General features: G+C 38.7%; 1 protein-coding gene across 3 annotated transcripts in view; it reads left to right on the forward strand.

Moving 5' to 3' along the window:
• The window catches only part of top3a (DNA topoisomerase III alpha), a 30,061-nt gene that overhangs the window by 744 nt on the left and 5,796 nt on the right, over positions 1-23,521 (forward strand). For all 3 annotated transcript variants that reach the window (XM_028454412.1, XM_028454410.1, XM_028454411.1), the window contains 16 exons: positions 774-833; positions 926-999; positions 1,074-1,149; positions 1,271-1,379; positions 2,815-2,958; positions 3,049-3,219; positions 3,327-3,427; positions 12,633-12,707; positions 12,841-12,923; positions 14,008-14,218; positions 14,440-14,625; positions 14,756-14,885; positions 19,283-19,396; positions 19,477-19,642; positions 20,341-20,496; positions 20,723-20,845. In XM_028454412.1, the coding sequence (XP_028310213.1) occupies positions 774-833; positions 926-999; positions 1,074-1,149; positions 1,271-1,379; positions 2,815-2,958; positions 3,049-3,219; positions 3,327-3,427; positions 12,633-12,707; positions 12,841-12,923; positions 14,008-14,218; positions 14,440-14,625; positions 14,756-14,885; positions 19,283-19,396; positions 19,477-19,642; positions 20,341-20,496; positions 20,723-20,845 (1,979 nt within the window). The remainder of the gene's footprint in view (positions 1-773; positions 834-925; positions 1,000-1,073; positions 1,150-1,270; positions 1,380-2,814; positions 2,959-3,048; positions 3,220-3,326; positions 3,428-12,632; positions 12,708-12,840; positions 12,924-14,007; positions 14,219-14,439; positions 14,626-14,755; positions 14,886-19,282; positions 19,397-19,476; positions 19,643-20,340; positions 20,497-20,722; positions 20,846-23,521) is intronic.

Below are 23,521 nucleotides of genomic sequence, written 5' to 3' on the forward strand. Positions count from 1 at the left end.
GTATTGACATAAACAACAACAATGAAATGCAAGCTGCAATTTGTAAAACAAAAAACAGTCTTTTTTAATAAACTCCTGGCACAAAATTTTAGTTTAAAAAAAAAAAAAACTAATTAAGGAGGTTGAATCTCACTTTTATTGCTCAGTAAGTATTTTCTTTTCATTCTTTTTTTTTTTTATTTTTTATTTAAATGAATGGAACAATACCAAGAACTTATACTATTAACATAAAATTAGATTAATTTAAAAGCATTGTTCTCACCTGTTCTTTAACTCCTAACCAACATTGTATTTAAAATACGTTACAGTTACATGGCATTTTTGGATTGATACACATTGTTGGTGCAGAATTTTAGTAAGTAATCATTTGCAAAAAAAAAAAAACTATTCACAGACACATATCCAGTTGTTTTGTGGGTCCATGGAAAGGAAGTAACCCCGGTGTGTGCAGACAGTTTGAGTTCCCTGAAATAGAGCCATTATATTTATCACTACCAACCACATACATTAAAGGGGATCCACAAAATGTTTCTTTACTTATTTGACTTGAATGTTCAGCACATTCCAAAGATTAATTGTTTTAAGACTCTCGTGGTTTTATTTGTGTTCACCAAATAAATCCTTAATGTTTTAATCAGGGTGGAACGACTCATCTGTCATCAGTGAATGTCTGTTCTCTGATGAATGAACAACACTCAGCTCTGTCATCGTTTAGTAATGTTTTTTTTTTGTTTGTTTTTTCCAAAGCAAGCTCAATATGTTTTGTGTTTTAGAGAGAAGGAATGTCAAAGTTTAATAAGATCTACGAGTATGAATATCATCTCTTCGGCCAGGTACGGTAAATTGAGAGCTGCACGTAAATATCTGCTTTGATGGGATTTTCATCTTAAAATCAACTTATTTCTTCTCTTGTTTCATTCAACAGGATGTGACTGTTTCTATGACTTCTGTATCAGGCCATTTACTAGGTCTGGAGTTTAAACCACTGTTCCAGAAATGGTACGATTTAAAAAAAAAAAAAAAAAAAAATGTTTTGTAGTGATATTAAATCTAACCATGTGGTCTTTTTAAAGGCATAGCTGCAGTCCTGTGCTACTATTTGATGCAGAAGTGGAAAAACATTGTCCTGATAACATGATACCAATCAAGGTGCTCTAGTTTATTATCCTACATACAGTATTATTCATTGCAGATCTGTGTTTAATGCTAATTTATGTAGCATCTGCTGTTATGTAACAATAGTCTTTCTGTTTCTTTCTTTCCTCTGCAGAGAACACTAGAAAAGGAAGTGAAGCACTGCCAAGCTTTGGTCATCTGGACAGATTGTGACAGAGAGGGAGAAAACATTGGCTTTGAAGTCATTGATGTTTGCAAAGCAGGTAGGTGTGTTGTCAGTGCATTTGTGTAACTACTAAGAATGTGCGATATGTTGTCATTTACAATATATTGTCAAAAACATTCTCACCGCTAAGAATATGTAATCCCACGATAGAAACAAGGGCCACGGGCCATTTGTCCAACAATTTAGACAAGAATGTCCCGAAAAACCTTGTTCCATGGGAAAAAAAATTGCCCCCAAGTTTTTTTTTCAACAATTCATTAATCTCTGGAGCAGAGCGCTGTTATCGGGAGCTCCGCCGAGGAGCCTCCACGGTGTGCACCCCTGCCCCTCACACACACACACACACAGACGGTGGTGCTCGTCACGGCTTACCTGAAGCTGCCATGCAGCCATACATCATGGATTGCTATTTGGTTAAGACCAGATAACCATTCAACAAAGTGAATCAGTCCAAGATCCTCCTTCACTCCACCCAAAGTTCCACAAATACGGGGACAGAGATGAACCTGCAGCAACGATTATGAACTGGAAACTCAACTAAAGCTAACTAAGCTAAGCCAACACACCGACACACAGACAGTGCTAAGAGCTAACGCTAACGACTTCATTAAAGGAAGAATAGACCAAGTAAAAATAACAAGTCTTGCTGTCATCAAACCACAAAGAGCCACAGATTTACTTTATGGTCAGATTTAACACTTGTATGAAAGGATAAAAACTAACATGTCTCACGTCGTGTGAAATAAATGTTAGCATAAAACAAATGTCATGATTCATTCATCCCAACTTGTGAAATGTACTATTTTTTAATTATATTTCACGTGTTTACAGACGAAGCTGGTTCCATTAGACTAATGTAACTATTGAGATTATTACACCTAAATATACTGAATGATTAGATAATCTGTTTGATCTGGTTTAATTATAGGAAATTAGAGAGATATTTATTAACCATAACTTTATGTAACTCATTATCAGATGTAAAATAAACTAGATTCAGCAGCAGTGATTTATATTAGAGCTGCTATCCGGAGTTTCTGAGAGAATGTCTTGATGTCCCGCCCTCAACAGCTCTACTTCCTCCCCTGCCTCTGCCAATCTACGCCTCTACGTTTGTGCACTCACATTGCAAAACATAACTACAAAAACTACACATTCATTGTTAGAATGCCATAACTTTTCATCAAAATATGTTTATTACCTGTCCATGAGAAATGTCTCCAAATCCTGGTCCGTTTGAAATTCTTTTAAAAGCAGTAAGTTCCTCCGCCTTTGAAAAGCAGCTCCGAGATAAATTCTGTTATATTTATTTAGTCTATATTGCCCATCCCTAGTTATTAGATATGCTTTTGAACTCTTCGGTAAAAGTGTTTTGTGACATCGGTGTTTGAACGGGAGTCGTTTTCAGAATGTCGACATTAGAATTGCTGTGAAAGTGGATCAAATTAAAATTTGATTGTTTGTGTGTTTAGTGAAGTCCAATTTACAAGTGTTTCGAGCAAAGTTTTCTGAGATCACCCCCAATTCTATTCGGAGAGCTTGTGAGACTTTGGCAGAACCAAATGTCAATATCAGCGATGCCGTGGACGTCCGCCAGGAGCTGGACCTGCGAATAGGTAAACAGGGCAGCGTCTGTGGACTTAGGAAAGAAAAAACATGTTGGACAAAGTCATAAACCATCTTTTAAAACTATTTTTTTTGCTTAGGTGCGTCTTTCACCCGATTCCAGACCCTCCGCCTGCAGAAGATCTTTCCACAATCCCTGGCCAATCAGCTCATCTCGTATGGCAGCTGTCAGTTCCCCACTCTGGGCTTTGTGGTGGAACGCTTCAAAGCTATTCAAGCTTTCATACCAGAGACTTTCTACAAAATCAAAGGTGCCGACTCATTCAAGCAAACTGCTCAAACCTAAATGTCCAACTGTGAGCCACAAATCTAGATTTGAACAGTAAACAGTCTGATCGTTTTTCATTGTTTTTGTCAGTGCTTCATAAGGTCGAGGAGGACACAGTGGAATTTATTTGGAAAAGAATCCGTCTTTTCAATCACACAGCTTGCCTTGTGCTCTACCAGATCTGCATGGAGGTCAGTGTCTGTCTTTTATTATGTTTTTTTTAGTACATTTTAAGTTGAAATAACAATTTGTTAAAACCAAGATTTAAAAGCCATTTTTTGTAATAGTGTAGTTGGTGACTTTTGGACTAACCAGGTAAATAAGTGTTAAAGAAAGGAAAGATTTAATAAGAAATCTTTGTTACAAAGAGAGTTATATATAGAGTGAGGCTTTGGTGTTGGCTAGGGATGTAGGCATAGATCCTAAATCAGTTCAAATCTGCTGAAAATAAGAGGGGATTAAAATTGATACAGCACAGTGTGTGCTTCAATACTCTGCTTAAACAATAGGGGGTGCTGGGACTGTTTTAGTCACGCTCTCTCGGTTCAGCCGCACACTCGGCTTAACTAACCCCGAATTTCCACTGGATACGTCTCCGCTGTGTTATGGCTTCGATCTGGTTTTGCTCCGCTGTCTGCCGTCCGGCAATCCCCACCAGTTGCGTTTTGAGTGCACCACGGTTCCGCAGTCCGATCAGACGACTGATGTTTACATAATCACGCAAGAACGCAGTTAAATGTGTTATAAACGCAACAACAAACCAATAAACAGGTGAAGTAACACCTCCTGTGAAAAGAGGTCAAGACAAAAGCAAAGTACTAGACATCTATACCTCTCCCTTTTTATTTTTCCTCTGAGACTCTCTGACACAGGATGGATATCATACCACACCCGAGCGCGACGGAACCAAACGGGTCGTGTGGGGTTTGGACACACATGTAGGTCACGTCAGCTGCCTGCGCTTGTTGCCCTGTGAGAGTCATCGCACACACACCCTGTGTGACTCAGCAACAAGTTGAAGTGATAAAACTCTGTTAGTTTGGGAAGGCGCTCGTGTGTCGACACGCCCCCTTGAGTTTATTGACATAAGCACCTAATTAGTTAGTATTAATTAATTAATGTAGTGGACACTTAAACTAGAAAATGTTGACAAGCTGTCATTCCTTGTTGAAAACCTGTTGGTTTAAGTTTAATGTTCTTAACTTTTCTTTATACGCTGTATTTGTTTTCAAAGAGTTGCACTATGTAATGGTGCATTTAGTTAGCCCATAGTAAATTTAACATTTTTGGGGTAAATTGAATAGCATTTCTCAATATTCTTGTTTAAAACTTTTCTATTACACTCTACACACTGTTCATATATTGTTTGTTAAAAAGTAGGTAAATAAAAATATAGATTTTTTTTTTTTTGTCCTGACATGATGAATAATTGTGATTAAAACTTTTATCCAAATAATCGTGGTCATCATTTTGGCCATATTCGTGCAGCCCTATCGCATGTAGATCTGTGGCGAGTCAGCATCCATTTGTGCATCTTTTTCACTGTCATTGAAACACATCACCAGACCCAACGCAGCCCGAGCCCCTGGTATAACATTCAAAATGAAGCCCAAACCCTATCCTGCCCGTCAAATAAGTCAAGCTCTTTTAGTGTAAAAAATGTGTGTGAAGTCAGAGCAGGTGTGGCAGCATTTTGGCTTTCTGAAGCCAGAAAATGAATAAAGGTGAGAAGATAAAATTGAGAACACACAACACAGCATGATTCTTTAAGAAAAATATGTAAATTCGAAGCCAGGAACATCAGCTGCACTTAGGAAAAAAAAAAACCTCTATTTATTCATTGTAAATATGGTTTGAAATGTTTTTCTTATATTTTAATTTCATGTTTTAAAAAAATATATAACTTTGTTCAACTTTGCATGGTGATAAGTTAAGAAATGTGCAGTTTATTTTGGTTTATGAGTTCAAACAGTTTGTAAAAAAAGTTATTATAAGATGATCATATATTAGTTAAAAATAAGAATCTGCATTTTTACTAATTGTTTTTTTCTTCAAAATATGGTCTCTATGTATTCAAATTGGAAGGAGTGCATCATTACATCCTAATTTGTGATTTGAGTTGAGGATTTAGATCAATCAATCAATCAATCAATCTTTATTTGTATAGCGCCAAATCATAACCAATGGTATCTCAAGGCACTTTACAGTAGAGCAGTCTTAAGGACGGACTCTTCATTTTATGGATACACACATATGCATATATACGTATATACACATACATATGTATCCCACACCCAACATGAATTCATCATGGCGGCAAGGAAAACCTTCTGTTAAGCAGCAGGAACCTTGTGTGGATCCCGTTCCTATGATGAACAGCCATCCACGTTATGCTGTGTTGGGTGTGTGTAGAGGAAAGGGTGGAGACAGAGTTGTTGAGACTCTGTAACTCCACACTGAGGATCCCACGGACCTGCAAGACAAAAGCCAGAAGGAGTACAGGAGCAAACACACAAGGGAAGAAGCAGACATAGAGGGAGTGTTTGAAAGAGGAATGGGACCCTCTCCGGTCCCTCTCTAACCTAAATGACCTCTCTCTTAACGCCCTCTCCAACCTCTCTCCAACCGAGCATGCCAGACCCCCCCCCCCGGCAGTCTATGCCTATTGCATCTTAATTATGAGCTATGAGCTGGTTCCTAACTAAAAGCTTTATCAAAGAGGAATGTTTTGAGCCTAACCTTAAAGGTAGAGAGGGTGTCTGCCCCCCGAACCGTGGTTGGTAGATGGTTCCAGAGAAGTGGGGCCTGATAACTGAAAGCTCTTCCTCCTATACTACTTTTAGAGACAAATGGAACAACGAGTAGTCCAGCATTTTGAGAGCGTAGTGTTCTGGGGGGATTGTATGGCACTACAAGCTCCTTGAGATAGACTGGTGCCTGTCCATTTAGGGCTTTATAAGTGAGAAGAAGAATCTTGAATTCTATTCTATATTTTATGGGAAGCCAATGCAGAGAGGCTAATACAGGAGTAATGTGATCTCTTCTCCTAGTTTTAGTCAGTACACATGCTGCAGCATTTTGAACCAGCTGAAGTGTCTTAAGCGACTTGCTCGGGCAGCCTGCTAAAAGAGAATTACAATAATCCAGTCTAGAGGTAACAAAAGCATGGACTAGTTTTTCGGCGTCGCCCTGAGACAGGATAGATCTGATTTTAGCAATGTTACAGAGATGAAAGAAGGCAGTTCTTGAAGTTTGTTTTATGTGAGAGTTGAAGGATAAATCCTGATTAAATAGAACCCCAAGGTTTCTAACAGTTGTGCTTTGTGCCAGAGTAATGCCATCTAGGGCAGTTAGGCTAGCATAGGTTTCTCTAAGGTGTCGCGGGCCCAGTACAATGACCTCAGTCTTGTCTGAGTTGAGAAGAAGAAAATTTTGGTCCATCCAGGCCCTAATGTCCTTTAGACAGGCCTCAAGTTTAGATAGCTGATTTGTCTCACCTGGCTTCATTGATACATACAGTTGGGTATCATCAGCATAGCAGTGGAAGTTAACAGAGTATTTTCTCATAACATTACCAAGGGGGATCATATAGATACAGAAGAGGATTGGACCTAGCACAGAGCCCTGAGGAACCCCGTAGCTTACTTTAGTGTACACAGAAGACTTATTATTCACGTGTACAAACTGGTACCTATCAGATAGGTAGGACTTAAACCAGTTTAGGGCAGTCCCTGTGATTCCAAGTAATTTCTCTAATCTCTCTATTAGAATATAGTGATCTATAGTGTCAAAAGCTGCACTAAGATCTAATAAAACCAGCACTGAGAGTCGTCCTTCATCTGAAGCCCAGAGTAGATCATTAGTTACTTTAACTAAAGCAGTCTCTGTGCTGTGTTGAGCTCTAAAGCCTGACTGGAAGTCCTCGAACAGGCTGTTGTTTTGAAGAAATTCACAGAGCTGAGCTGCCACAACTTTCTCAAGAATCTTTGAAATAAAAGGAAGATTAGATATAGGCCTGTAGTTTGCTAAAGTGCTGGAATCAAGAGTAGGTTTTTTGAGAAGGGGTTTGATTACAGCTCCTTTAAAGGACTGTGGCACGTAGCCTATTGATAGGGATATATTTATTGTCTCCAACAAAGATGGGCAGACCAGGGGAATAACTTCTTTAAACAGCTTAGTTGGGATCGGATCTGAAAGGCAGGTCGATGGTTTGGAGGATGAAATAATAGAGTTAAGTTCCTGAAGTCCTATATGTGTGAAATAGTTTAGGTTAGGCCTATTTACATTTAATGGTACAGCAGGCCCAGGTGAAGGCAGGGAGTGGCTAATTTTATCTCTAATCTTATGAATATTATGGTTAAAAAATGTCATAAAGTCCTCACAGCTGAGGGCTAGAGGAATCATGAGCTCAATAGAGCTCTGACTTTGTGTTAGCCTGGCTACAGTGCTGAAAAGGTACCTCGGATTATTTTTATTTTCTTCAATTAGTGAGGAGTAGTATGTAGATCGACTATGTCGTAAGGCTGTCATGTATTTACTATGGCTTTCTTGCCAAAGTATTCGTGACTCCTCTGTTTTATTGGAGCGCCACATTCTCTCTAATTTACGGGTTGTTTGTTTGAGTGTGTGAGTTTCAGAGCTAAACCACGGAGCTTTCCTCTGACGTTTAATAGTTTTTTCCCTCAATGGGGCAATTGAGTCCAAGGTGGATTTTAGTAGACTAGCAGAGCTATCGACAAGCAGATCCAGTTGAGAGGGGTTATAATTAATATCATAGTTATTTATTGGATGGTTCACTGAGTTTAAGGCAGCAGGAATGGCCTCTTTAAATTTAGCCACAGCACTGTTGGATAGATTTCTACTTGTAACTATTTTATTGCACAGTGCGAGATCCTCTAGGATAATGTTAAAAGATATTAAAAAGTGATCTGATAGCAGAGGATTTTCAGGGTAGACTTTTAGTTCATTAATATCAAGGCCATATGTTAGAACAAGATCAAGAGTATGATTTAAACGATGAGTAGCTTCATTAATAGTTTGAAAAAAGCCAACTGAGTCTATTAGGGACATAAAGGCTGAGCTCAGGCTATCACTATCTTTGTCCACATGGATATTAAAATCTCCTACTATCAGTATTTTATCAGAACTGAGGACTAAGTTTGATATAAACTCAGAGAATTCTGATAGAAATTCAGAATAAGGGCCTGGAGGACGGTAAATTATCGCAAATAAGACTGGCTGGCAGGTTTTTGATTCAGTATGAGATAAATTTAGAACCAGGCTTTCAAAGGAAGTGTAATTGGCCTTTGGTTTAGGATAGATTAGGAGAGAGGAATGATAAATAGCTGCTACACCACCTCCACGGCCTATGTCTCGTGGCATATGAGTATTTAAATGACTGGGAGGAGTGGCTTCATTTAAACTAACATATTCATCTTGATACAGCCATGTTTCAGTTAAACAGAATAAATCAAAGTTATTTTCTGAGATAAGGTCATTTACTAGTAGAGATTTGGATCTCAGTGATCTAATATTTAATAGAGCACATCTAATGCTTTTATGTTTTGGTGTTTCTAGATTTGAGATTTTAATTTTTTTCAGATTTTTATAATTGATAGCTCTTTTATTTGATTTTATGTTAAAATCATTGTGAAATATGGGTCGGGGGACTGACACCGTCTCCATAAAATAATATTCATCACCATCACAACAGTTGTCATGGCGATGAACACAGCTATCCTGATAGCAATGGGAGGGAAACTGTCCTAAGGCAAGCGCAGAGGGGCGTGGAGGACTCCCCCTCTGTAACATGGTCTCATTCATGAGATGTCATAAATGTGCCATGTTTTCTGATAGTAGAGATGCTCCCTCCAAAGTAGGATGGATTCCATCTCTTCCTATCAGGTTCGGTTTTCCCCAGAAGGATCTCCAATTATCAATGAAGCCCACCTCGTTTTCTGGACACCACCTCGATAGCCAGCGGTTAAATGATGACATGCTATAGGCTATACATGTCATCACTGGTCAGATTTGGTAAAGGACCAGAGAAAATTACGGAGTCCGACATTGTTTTAGCATAAGCACAAACTGATTCAATGTTCACTTTGGTTGCTTCCGACTGGCGACGTCGGGAGTCATTAGTGCCGACATGGAGGACTATCCTATCAAACTTACGATTACTCTTCGCCAGCAACTTTAGATTTGATTCTATGTCGCCCGCTCTGGCCCCTGGGATGCACCTCACAATGCCCGCTGACTTCGCTAGCTTCACGTTTCTCACTATGGAGTCGCCAATTATCAGAGTTTGTTCCCCGGTGAGTGTGTTGTCCTCACAGAGGGGGGAGAACCTGTTTGAGACGTGAACATGGTGGTGTCCCGAGCGGCTTTTTGACCTTCGACTATGCTTACCACGGACAGTAACCCACTCATTGCTGGCCGGGGGGGAGGCTAAGCTAGAGCTAGCACGGTCCGCACCGGCTAGGTCCTGCTTGCTAGCTTCGGTTTTGTTATCAGGGGTGCGGAACCGCTTCTCCAGATTGTTGATCCTCGCCTCCATATTTAACAGTACGCTACACTTTATGCAACTACCATTGTCCCTAAAGGAGGACGAGGAGTAACTAAACATCTGACACACCGGGCAGGAGAGCGGAGGGGAGGAGAGAGAAGCCATAGGTGCTAAATTTAAGCTAAGCTAAGCTAAGCTAAGGACAAAAGGAAGTTTAAAGGAGATTGTACTGCCTATAAGAGGCGAGATTGCTTTTTACTTAACCTTCGTACGTTTAACTGTACGGTAAAAAATTAAAACAAGTGTTTTCAAGGCTAAAATATCAATGACAACAAGTTTGATTAGAGTTAGCAGAACACAGTAGTAGAGCGCTGCAAGCAGCGGTAGAGCGTAAACAGGAAATGATCGATACGTCACCACGATACGTCACCACGTCAGCACGTCACCACAGCACCACAGCCACTTCCGGATTAGTGGCTACTAAACATTTCAAGTAGCCACAAACTGTGTGCAGCAGGTGGACCGACAAACGCGTGATCCACACTGGAAATGAGAACCATAAGGTTTATATTTAACTTTGCTTTAACTTTAACTTTTAGATGAAAGGGTTGGTTGAGTGTATACTCACACCATCCCTAGTGTTGGCATTTGATCATCTGATCACTACTTTGAAGTAGTCGACACCTCATAAGAACTGAGAAGTCACAACAATAAGATGTTGAAACATTTCTCCAGTGTTGGCATTAGATCACAAGAAGAAAAAACATGGAAATGGTGTTTTTGTTTCACTTCTCTGATAAGGCATTAGGATTATCAAAGATGTTAAAGTCAGATGATACAGATTATTCTGGGATTTGTTGGATTGTTTGTTCATTCTGGTGTGTTGTGCTTTGTTATAATGCTCTGTTACGAATGCCTTAACACCCTTTTTTTGTTTCAAACCTCGTGGTTTCACCTCCATGTGACTCGATGGCGAAGGTGTCATCAGAATATAAAAATGTCGCAGAAACACTCCTGTTGCTGACGAGCCGAGCAATTATCACTAAGCTAGGTCTCACCGCTGCACAATGGCAGCAGGAGAGTTTCAATTAGAAAATAATTGGATATCACTATAATTAGAGTTAATTTTAAAAGGGAAATGTTGATATGCATTTGAATTTTACCACAGAAAATGTTTAATACAGAATTATTATTAGTGTTTTTTTTAAAGGTATTCATATTGTCTACAAGGACATGGAGGTAGATTTCTGTCTTTAATATTCAATCAAAAAAATTACTTTTCAATCAAAAAAAGTGTTAAAATGCAAAAAAATATTTGAGACCCAAGTAATTGCATTTGAACACTTTTTTAAATTGAAGTCATCTTTTTTGTATTATGGGTAGTACATTTGTGTTTTTATTAATGAATAAAAATATATATATTTTTGATTGAAATGTTTTATTTTTTGCTTGAACAATAAAGACACAAATGCACCACCCATAATATGGCCTAAATACAATATATATTATTATTAATAGTGAGGATGAAGGCTACATCCTTACTATTAATATCTGTTTTTTCTTCTGTCTGCGTTAACTTCTCTTACACCGTTTGTCCGATTTTGACAAATAAGCAATCAAAAAAATTCCCGAGTTCCCATTCTCATTCATTTCTATTGGAAATTTCAAGCAGTTCATCCCCAGCCATTCTTCAACCCATTTCAACCTTATTGCTAATTTTCAGTTAATGCTAGGTTAGTGTTAATGCTAGGTTAATGCTAATGCGAGGTTAGTGTTAATGCTAACCAATGCTAATGCTAAGGTTAATGTTAATGCTATCTAACACTAATGCTAATACAAATTTATGGTAATGCTAGTTAATGCTAATGCTAAGGTAATGCAATGCAACTCGGGCCAGCACCAGTGGGCGTGCACTGTAGCTGTTCCTACTCAACGTTCTTGAAGCCAAAATATGTCGCTTAGGGGCGCTTCCATCTTGCAAATTTGACATTTGTAGCCAGAGGCTGTACAGTAGGGTCTGGTGGGAGGAGCCATGGTAACACGCCCCGCCCATTTAGTGTACTGCCAACGTCTTGTTCAGATCATAGAGGTCAGTACAATACCACCATTTATTTACATTCTATAATGTCTAGTTAAATGGCTTTCCTTCACAACGTAACTGCTATTCACAAAGAGAGCTACGCAAGATCCACGGCTGTCAATCATCGTCATATATGAAGTGAATTCCCGTTTTTCAACCTCAAATAACAAATTTAAAACAAAGTTCACAGAAAAATGAGCACTTGAACACAAAGTAGGGTGATAATAACCGATGATCACAGCAGAGTTTAGGTTTGGAAAATAATTATGTGATGAGTATTTTCACAGTTTGACCCACATCCCATCTGTTATCATTGAGGAGGTGGGGTTTATGACCTATACTGCAGCCAGTCAGCAGGGGGAGCTCTAAAAATAAAAGCTTCACTTCCCTGGGGAGCTTGTTCCGTTCATTCATTTTACATTCTATGGTCAGCACCTGCATCCTCACTTGCATTTTCATCAGGAAAACAAAATATTCTAGTTTTGTTTTGCTGCCTCTGTGTAGCCACAGCTGTGTAAAAGCACTGCTAACACACAGGCAAATGTAATGGCTCTGTATTCTAAGTCAGACTTAGAAAATGTTTTGTCCACTGGGCAATAATAAGCATTAGTTGCTAAAGATTGTTTAGCAGGTGGATTTATTTTGTGTAATGCTGAGTATTGTTCATAATGAATCTGTTAGTGAATGAAAGCCATAGCACTGCATAGCCCACGATCCATCGTCACTAGCAGGTGTTTATTAAAGGTTGTCGACCGGCATTAATGAACTGCTTTAAATGCTGCGTGTGAACAAAGATTGTATTCATTTTTAGGATCCCATAGCAACTGTCACCTCAGTAACCAGCAAACCCAAAAGCAAATGGAGGCCACTCCCTCTGGACACTGTGGTAGGAATATTAAGCCACACACAGTGTTCCCTGCATCCTAACACACATCTGTCCTGTTGTGAGAGTTACTTTCTCAGGGAAATACAAAGGGAAGAGTTTGTTCCATGACCAACACCATCACCTTCCTTCACAGGAAATGGAGAAACTGGCCTCCAGGAAGCTGAGAATAAACGCCAAGGAGACCATGAAAATTGCTGAAAAACTTTATACACAAGGGTGAGTGACTTTTCCTGCAGTAATTCACTTAAACTGTGCACAAGCGTTGCAGACAGCGTTTATTAGTGTATTTTAATCACTACATGCAGTGAGTGACAGAAAGATGTGCATTCCACATATCATTTATATGATTCTTTTTTCTTCATGCAGAATAATTTCTTAATGGGAATTGCTGCATGTTTGGTGTCATTGTCCTGAATGACAAGACACATACAAGACATACACATACTTTTCTTAGTTGACCACTATGTTTCATATTATTTTATTATTGCTTCAGCAGCACATATTGAAACACTGCAGTCTGCTTTTAAATCTTGCTGATGCAGGACAACTACCTTATGTCATGTTGCTGTAATCAGCAACAGAAGCTGTAACGGCCTCACTGTGGTTGAGTTTCACTTTTGCTCAGTTTCAAGCCTTTTTCATTGCTGTGTTGCACAACACCAGATCTACTAAACCAAGGATCACCAACTAGCGGACTCCGGTCCATATCCGGGCAGCGAGAGCTTTCCGTCCGGATCGCAAAGCTTTACGATACACTAATGAAAATATATATATGTAATTACAACAGGCAGTAATTCAGTAGCCATAGGGGTCCCGCGACTATGCGGTGCCCCTGATGATGCAGGGCTGTGTTTTGAGACGCTCTGCTAACAGATGTATGGCTCCGCCCCCCTACTGAGAAGTTTCCTGTTTAACAGAGACAGTGAATGAAGACGATGGCCTTGTCAAAAATCAGAAAAAATGACAGCGAAAACAGAGTCTTCCAAGATGTGTGGACGGATATTTCCTACAAGGAGCTTGACTTGTTTGTACGGAGTCTGTTGCGGAAAAAACAACAGAAAACCCCCCCTACGTTGCTGAAAACTGAGCGTAGGGGGCACCATCACTCCATAGGGGAGAAAAATTGCAACATCGAGGGCCCCTACGCTCAACAGCGCTGGCGAGAACCCTGCCCTGTACTAAACCTTTCATTTGTCCCTTCGCTAGCCCGCTGCATTCAGGTGTCATTGAGACAGACAAAATTGCCTTTTAGTTTTTGAGAACACAACCTGACAATGATGTAATTTCCTCCTCTCCACAGTTTTATCAGTTATCCTCGCACAGAGACCAACATTTTTCCAGAGAGCCTTGCACTCGGGCCCCTGGTAGAACAGCAGACACACAGCCCCGACTGGGGTACGTTTGCTCAGCGAGTGCTCCAACAGCCGGGAGGCCCAAACCCAAGAAGAGGAAGGAACTCTGACCAGGCCCATCCTCCAATCCACCCCACCAAGTACACCAATGCATTGCAGGTTTGTTTTTTTTTACATCACACGAAGCTGTAACTGTTTGGTTTACACAGACTTAGTAATAAGAACAAACATTGAGCATTGATTGAAGTTGTTTTAGTATTTCTGGGAAGCTTTGACTGACTAAAGCTCCACAATCTTATTTTTCAGTTACAGTGAAATTAAACTTTTCCTTTGGAATTACAGACATGGATCAGAAACAGTAACTAATCACTTCATTCCAGGGAAACGAAAAAATTGTTTATGAATTCATCGTCCGACACTTCTTAGCCTGCGTATCCCAGGATGCCGTGGGGCATGAGACCGTGGTGGACATTGACATTGCTCAGGAGAAGTTCTCCTCCTCAGGACTCATGATCATTGCCAAGAACTATTTGGATGTTTACCCGTACGACAAGTGGAACATTAAGGTAAGCACAACAATGTTTGTAATAAAACCAAATATCTGCTCTCCAAGCATTTGAACATCTCCTTGTTTATTTTCACTTAAAACTATAGTGCTGCTACAATATGTAAATGATGTATAAATATGTTTTGTAGGCAATCCCAGTGTATGAACAAGGATCTGAATTCCAGCCCTCGGCCTTGGAGATGGTGGACGGACAGACGAGCCCTCCACAGCTGCTGACTGAAGCAGACCTCATATCACTGATGGAAAAACATGGCATTGGTATGAGGGAATATTTTTTAACCACTTTATTTATACTTTAAAGGTGCAGTCCCTAACTTTCAGATCCCTCCCTCCCCCTCCCTCCCCGCTGCTCTCTTGCAATGCCTCCAAAGTCCCTCCCTCAGAGGAGCTAACAAGCTAACATTAGCCCGACAGCAACATCACAATAATAAAACATGCTCTGTTAAAAGCATATTACTGCAGCGCTTCTCTCTCTGAATGTGCACACACCAATTTATCAGCAGCAGCAGCGTAACAACACATTGTCACTCACAGGAGCTCACACAGAGGCTGCAGTGAGAGCAGCACGCACACGAACAACACATGCACCACAGAGTTCTAGTGTAACAATTACAAATCAAACATATAGTAAATCAAACAGCAGTAATTACCTTTCAAGCAGAAAAGTTGCTAATTCCATCTTCTACTCCTTCAGACTATACACTGTAAAAAAGATGGCACTCCAGGCACTACCTTGCTATGAGCATTGATGTGTTTTGGCCACAGTGCTAGGGGGCGGGACTGTGAGCAACAGCTGTCAGACAGTCCATCAAACACAATCCTGGCTCTGATTGGTTCTTTTTGCTCGGTTGCGGTGCATTCTGGCAATCTGCCAAAAGCAGCAGGAGCAGCAGGGGGTGGGATTTTTTTCACACAAACTACTAGTCTTATGTAAGGCCGTCCTTACACAGTGACAGCTTTTGCAAATATGACAAAAAGTCACTTTTATAAAAGTTACGGACTGCACCTTTAAGTCTCATTAATACTTTAGTTGGGCCTAGAGATTGTATAGGTACCCAAAATAGAAATTGACTTTTAATTTGTAACCAGTGAGAACTCTTCAGGGGTGATGATGAGGTTCATCTTAAAAAACACAAATCAAGATGTCTAAAGTGAAAAGGATTATAAACACCCTCCATTGACTTGCTTTTGATTATATATTCTAGCTTTATTGCACTTAAGTAGGGATCTCCAACTCTTGACCTCGAGGGCTGCTGTCCTGCATGTTTTATGTGTTTTTGGAGTCATTTTATGTATTTTTGTTGGTCTTTAGTGTGATGAATCATGTTTGTACATTCTATTCGTTGTGTGTAGTTTTGTGTGTTTTGTATATTTTTCTGTCATTTTGTGTATTTTTTGCTAATTCTGTATGTTTGTGGGCCACATAAAAATACACTGGCCTCCGGGTTGCCCGTTGCCAATGTCTGCTGTAAATGATCATTTATCTGCTTTCCTGAATTTACTGGTGATTTACAGTTTAAAAGTAAAAGTGCCATTTGATCGTTTATCCTAATCAATAAAGTAATTTCCTACCGGTTTTCAATTTACACCTGTTGGCGAATAATAATAATAATAATAATAAAATGTATTTAGATATAACTATTCAAAACGCATGTCACAAAGTGCTTTTTAAAGGCAGCTATACATTAGAAAAAAAGATGTAAAATTTTGGTCAGAGATTAAAACAGTTTGAAAAACAGAAGCATAAAGTTAGAAGTTACTAAAAATCAGGAGAGGCTCTTTGATAAAAGTATGTTTTAAGAAGTGATTTAAAAATCGACACAGAGTCAGCAGACCTGATCTCCTCGGGCAGTGTTGGGGCCCGGCCTGACAAGGTTCTAAAGTGCCCTTTAGTTTTCAGCCGGGCCCCTGGAACAGAGAGCAGACCTGTGCCCGAGGATCTTAAGGTGCGTGCTGGTGTATACAGTAGGGATGTAACGATTCACTCAACTCCTGATACGATTCGATTCACGATACTGGGTTCACGATACGATTCTCTCACAATTTATTTTACAAAATGGGACTGTAGTCAAATGATGACTGAAAAATATTCCTTTATTTTTTTGGGAAAAAAACTAGAAAATACTGTATTATCTTCCTTTTATTTTTTATTGTCAAAACAATCCCTTGATAAACTATTAAAATCAATGCAATTTAACAAAATAAATCTTGAAATAAATAAAGGAATAATACAAATGAAGAAGAAGCTTATTAATTTAAATTCTGGTTCTATAGTAAACAATACAAAACTGCGTAATAGTTCTTTTTCTTTTTAAAAGTGCAACTGAAAATGTATTTTGTGCCTTAACAATTGGACTTTAAAAAAAAAAACAAAAAACCGTCATTGCACTGATTTACGTCAGATATTTGTTTGGACCAGCAGAGGGCGCTGGTAACCCAGTGGTCGGTTGGCATGCAGCTAATCTAGCAGTGAAGAAGAGATGCTATGCTAGCAGACAGAGCTAATAGAAAAACGTGACTTTTACAGATATTCTTTCGGTGCTAAAGGGGTAAGGAATCATTCATTAACATGTAAGAGTAGAAGGCGGCCAGAAAGAAAATAGTAGCAGATTCTGCCCGCCGGTACACTGCTGGACATGGGAAGGGATAAATATATATTTCTGCTTTTTAAAAAAAGTACTGCGATTCAATTTTCAAAGTATCGACGTCAATCGTGATACCTATGAATCGATTTTTAACTGCCTTACGATTAATCGTTACATCCCTAGTATACAGTAATAAAAGCTCTGTGAGGTAAGATGGGACAAGGCAATTTAGGGCCTTAAAAGTAATAACTTAAATTCAATCCTAAAACATATTGGGAGCCAGTGTAAAAAGGCTAAAACAAGGGTAATATAGTCATATTTCTTGGTTTTGGTTAAAAGGCTGGCAGCTGAGTTCTGGACAATTTGCAATTGGTTTATGAAATTTTGATTTATGCAGGTAAAAAGGCTGTTACCGTAATCTAAACGAGAAGAGATAAAAGCTTGTAAAATTGTTTGTGTGTCTTTAAAAACTAAAACAGAGCTTATTCTAGAAATGTTCTTCAGGTGGTCAAAACAAGAATGTACTAAATTTTAAGGGTGTAAATCACCAGCTTCATCACCATACAATGTCGATATGTTTGGATGACGATACAATGTTTGCCGATATCACAAAGTCTGTCACGATACCATTTTGATTTGATTTGATTCACAAGCCTGCGATCGATATGATGTCATATGCTCATCTCACACAATCATTTACATGTATATCAACTCCCAAAAAACAACTGAAATATGATTTGACCATTTTATTTCTAAGGTCTTTCAGGTATCAGGCCTTAAATAAACAGTATAAAAAGTATTCTTTTTAAGTAAAATTAAAATAGACCACTCTTTCACATGTTTAAGTGCATTTTTTTATCAGTTAACTTAAAGAGCTCTTGATGACCTTTCAATCATACCGAACAATTCACATCACATCCCATATTTTCCCAAATCGTTCTGTGAAGTCGTGCGTGCGCGTGTGAGAGAGTATTTGTTACGGGGAGGCAGAGGCACTCCACCGAGTGTATGTTGTCCTCATCGTCCTTTTTTTGGCTGCTCACGCTAGCCATGCCACCGTTCACGTTGTTTGAAGGCGGTTTGGCGAAGCGGGCAATGGTGACACAAACGTACAGACGTCACATGCTATGTGAATTTCAAAATACAGGCGTATCTTAAAGATGACGATGTAGATTGATGTTGTCATTGTGCATCAATGTAATTGCATCGTTAATAACTAATCGATGTATTGTTACACCACTACTAAATTCACACTGTGGTGTGATGTTCCAAACTCAAATTACTGTTGAACAAATATGGAATCAGAACAGTATCATAATGAATGAACTCTTGCAGGGCTTTTCACAAATGCACATGCTTTGTTTCACAAATATGATTTTGAGGCACACTTGTAATATAAATCCACAGATAATGCAAATTGCTGAATGTGCATTTACAAAGCCTATCATATGGCTTCTTACATTTTCGCCACACTTTTAAACCAATTGTAGAGCTACTGATATGTGAAAAGTGTGGAGAAAATGTAAGAAGCCATATGATTGGCTGAAAGCAAACACATCTGATTGGCGGATGAATCTGTCAATCAGTTTTATCAGCCAATGGTGACGTTTGTTGACCCGCGACGTCAGGGCAGTCTCAGAATTCACTGCAGCGATTTCTCTCACAAATACACAGAAGTTTCACAGCACAGAAGCGGTTTGTAAATGCACATTCAGCAATTTGCATTATCTGTGTATTTATATTACAAATGTGCCTCAAAACAGTATTTGTGAAACAAAGCATGATTCATTTGTGAAAAGCCCTGCAAGAGTTCATTCATTATGATACTGTTCTGATTCCATAAACCAGACGCCAAAGTTCTTAACCACAGGTATGATGTTATTGATGAGTGAACCGGCTCATTTAGGAGAGCGTTTTGTGGTGTGATTAAAAACATATTCAGTTTTTTTCTGGAAAAAAAAAAAAAGTTAGCACATCCCGTTTTTAATGTTAGTGATAGAGTTGATTATTGAACTGAGCATACATGGTTGGCAGGATGTATAATAACTACAATGTGTTAATCCTGTTCAGGCACAGACGCAACCCACGCCGACCACATTGAGACTATAAAGAGCCGCATGTATGTGGGTCTGACACCTGACCAAAGGTTTCTTCCTGGAGAACTCGGCATGGGCCTGGTGGAGGGTGTGTTTACACACACACACTAATAGGGTTTTTAGGTTGTGCCATTCACTGTAGATACATAAATACATATTTGTGTTTAGGGTACAATGCCATGGGTTATGAGATGTCCAAACCAAACCTACGTGCTGAGCTGGAAAATGACCTAAAGCTGGTCTCAGAAGGAAGGAAGGACAAACGCAGCGTTCTGCAGCATCACATCCAAAAATACAAAACTGTCTTCATCGAGTCGGTCAGGAAAGCAAAGATGTTAGTTCAACTTTACGTTTGATTACGCTGAATGCCTAAAAGAGGACTTAATGTGCCCATCAGGGTGGGGGTCAATTACAATTGTAATTGCATAATTGATAAGTAAATACAAATATGCCATAATTATATGATGATAAAAATCTGTTGCTGTCGTAATGAAATTGTAATTGAGTTTAGACAATTGACTTTGTAACTGTAATTGCCATGATAATTCTATGAAAATGTTCCATTATAATTGAATGCTAAACTGGGGAACCATGTTACAGTTCTATGTACAGTTCTACACACATGTAGTTAACAAAGCTTTCACACATTTTACCATGAAAAAATTATAATAATCAATCTAGGGGTACACTGACACAAAACAGGCTCAGACTTCCACACCACAAATATTAAAACCTATATTTTCATTGATTAGGAAGCCGAACAAGGTAATCAATATATAGGAAAGAAATTGGATGCTAGATGCAGTATATGTTTTTAGTGTAGAACTTTAGTAATAGAGAATGTAATTGTAATTAACTTTCTGAGGATAAATAATAATTGTAATTGGAAAAAATGACATGGTCATTGTAATTGTAATTGAACATGGGTTATTGAAAACATAATTGTAACTGAAAAATGTAATTGACCCCAACCCTGGCTGGCATATTTAGACATACTGTGTTGGCTCTACTCATTCTAATAAACGTTTCCAGGCTGGATGAGGCTTTGTCGCCGTACTTGGGTGCAGCTCTGGAAATCCCAGAGGTGGAGCAGCAGCAGCAGCAAGACATGGAAATCCCGCTACCAGTCAGGAAGTGCCCCAGCTGCAGTCGAGATATGGTGCTGAAGAAGAGGAGGGAGGGAAATGGGTGAGGAAGGACAAGCCGGCGTTCCCAGTTTCAGTGTGTAATGTGGGAGGCACATCCGTCTATCACACAGCCTTTCCACCCAAGTACACACACACACACACGTCCAGTCCTACTTAGAAACTCTTTAACACTGTCTCGCTGGCTTTGGAACAATGTGCATTTAATTCCTCTCTGAGCTGATGAAGCGTATTCTTTGTCCATGTTAATGCTCAGTCTGTCTCTGCAGTAAGTTCCTGTCCTGTGTGGGATACCCAGCCTGTAAGACAGTTGTGTGGTTTCCTGAATATGTGCTTGAGGTCAGCAGAGACGACAGCATTTGTCCCACCTGTCAGCCTCATCCCATTCACATGTAAGTTATTACTGTACCAGGGTTGGGATCAATTATAATTGTACATTTTAAAAATCTGTTGCTGTCGTAATTGTGATTAAATTGTAATTGAGTTTTGATAACTTCGTAATTGCCATTAAAATTCTATAAAAATGGTCAATTATTACCTAACACAAAACTGGGGAACCACGTTACAGTTCTATGTACAGTTCTACACATACTGTAGTTTACAATTAATAAGCTTTCCCACATTTTACCATTTAGAAAAATAAATACATCTAGGGGTACACTGACACAAAACAGGCTCAGACGCCCACACCAAAAATATTAAAACCTATATTTTCATAGATTAGGAAGTCTAACAAGGTAATCAATATATAGGAAATAAATAATAGATATTAGTTTTTAGTGTATTTTACAGCTGATTTGGGACCCGTTGTCTTTAGAGATGCTAACAGAAAGCTAACACAAGAGGAAGATTTACTTTAATTAGGTTATTTATTAAAGGCCCAGTAATTCGGATTAATTGTAATTGAACTTTAGTAATTGAGAACATAAATGTAATTGAACTTTCTGAGGATAGAAAATGATTGTAATTGGAAAAACATTTTAAAAATGAGCTTGTTAATTTTAAGACCTTCAAAGGTGATGTCATAATGTAAAAAGACACAAACCAACACTGGAAGAGAAGCTATTTCTAGTCAATGTGTTATTTTCACACCAAAAAGGGCACGTCTCCATTCTAGGAACCTGGAGAACATGATTCTCTTAAGGCTAACTGAAAAATGTTGGTAGTTTGAGCTTTTTTCTGTTAGTTTTATGGTTAACATGTTCAAGTTTTAAAAAATGTTAAACTCTAAAGCTGCTCTGGGTTTCATTGAGCAGGTACATTTTATTTACAAATGTTACCTATTATGAGTGCTACATTCTCCCGGTGTTCATAAAGAGCAACAGATATCATTTGTTGTTCTTTAGCAGTTTTTTACAAGTTCTTAAAATAATAAGACATGTAATTTGCTGGTTTAAAAACCCTGTTTTATTATTGACAGGACATTTGTTTTACTTATTACATTTAGTAGTATGTACTTTTTTACTGTTACACAAGTAAGGGAGCAACTTCAATACTTTAACCAGAGTCAGTAGTCGTAAGTATCTATACTTTTACTTGAGGACTGAAGACTAGTACTTCTGCCACCTCTGGTTAAATATCGAGAAAATGAGCAGGGATCCTGATTTCTCTACTCAGGGAGACGTGTCCTGCTAGAAGCGTGCAGTCATTTGTATTTCCAAGTCATTGTTGCACAAACAATAGACATTGAAAAGCTTTCTGCAGTTTTCTTCTTCCTCAGCTGTGCAAACACAAACAAACTTGGCTGCAGCAACAAAATCTGTTCACACAAGTGGGCGTTCACCTCTAAGATCACGTGCACCAGCTCGGTCCAAATATAGGGCGCGAGCCAGAGTGCTCTGCACCAGCATCCGTTACCGTAGCAACCACTCTGCTTTTGAACTCAAACTCCCGCACTTATAGCAGTGTTTTGCTTTGTTATTGTTGTATATTTTTTTTCAAATGCAGATTTCAGCCCAGCAGCTTCCTAACTTTGGTACAAAAGTAAACTTGTTGCTGTGTGCATCAGACTAAGGTTACCATGGCGACTTTACGACTAGATCTTAGCAACCTCTGTTTTAAAGTCAACTTTCAAATTAGTGTCAGCTCAATACATATGTGTCTTATAACAAATTCCTGTTTAGTTTAATTCAAAAGGAAATTTAAATGAGATGACATTGTCAGATTAGCTTTGAAAACTCTACACCAGCTTCAGCTCATTGTTGCTACGTTATTACTCATTTATTAGCAGTAAATATCAATATGTAGTGAGAATGGGGCTGGGTGTGTTTTTTAATGATTACACTTTAAAGCATTGCTTATCTTTACGGATATAAACTCATCACTGGAGACAAACTGATGTTAGAGTGCAGAGCAGATGATCACACATCCAATCACACACATTTACTCTCACAATCTGTTCATAGACCATCAACATGAACACTTTTAGAGGGTTTTTAATCACTAAAGTTTAGTCCATATTAAGGGTTTAGGAAAAAAATGGATCCTGCGATAGACCGCGATATTTTACAGCATGATTATCGTATCAATCCAAAAAATGTCCAAATAGATTTTTTTAATCTTGTTTTTTAACGAAAACCATTTAATTGCGCTAACATATGCATAGCACGTAAACACCTGGTCACTAGGTGTCAGAAATACATTTTGTTTCATACCATTTTTTACTTGTAAAGGTAAAATTTATAATTATATTATATCGTGATATATCGTGTTGTATATCATACTGTTTAGTATCGTGATATATTGTATCGTGACATGGAAGTTGTGAACCATAGCGTATCGTCAGAATAATGGCAATGTACACCGCTAGTGGATATGTCATGTGACAAGATATCAAATTGTCACAAGATCTATCGTTGGTACACGTGTAATATTGCGAGGATAAGTTAGGTAAAAATAAAGTAATAATTACCTGTTGTAACTGGTTAACATGTAGATCAGGGATGGGCAACTGTTATCACAGTGGAGCCACAAAAATGTGATTGTCTGATCCGAGGGAATCTGAGCATGAACACAGGAAAGAACAAAGGTTTTGTCTGACGTTGTTTGTTGTCTTTTTGTGTATTTTT

The sequence above is a fragment of the Gouania willdenowi genome, chromosome 8 (genome assembly GCF_900634775.1).
Source record: "Gouania willdenowi chromosome 8, fGouWil2.1, whole genome shotgun sequence".
Taxonomy (NCBI): domain Eukaryota; kingdom Metazoa; phylum Chordata; class Actinopteri; order Blenniiformes; family Gobiesocidae; genus Gouania; species Gouania willdenowi.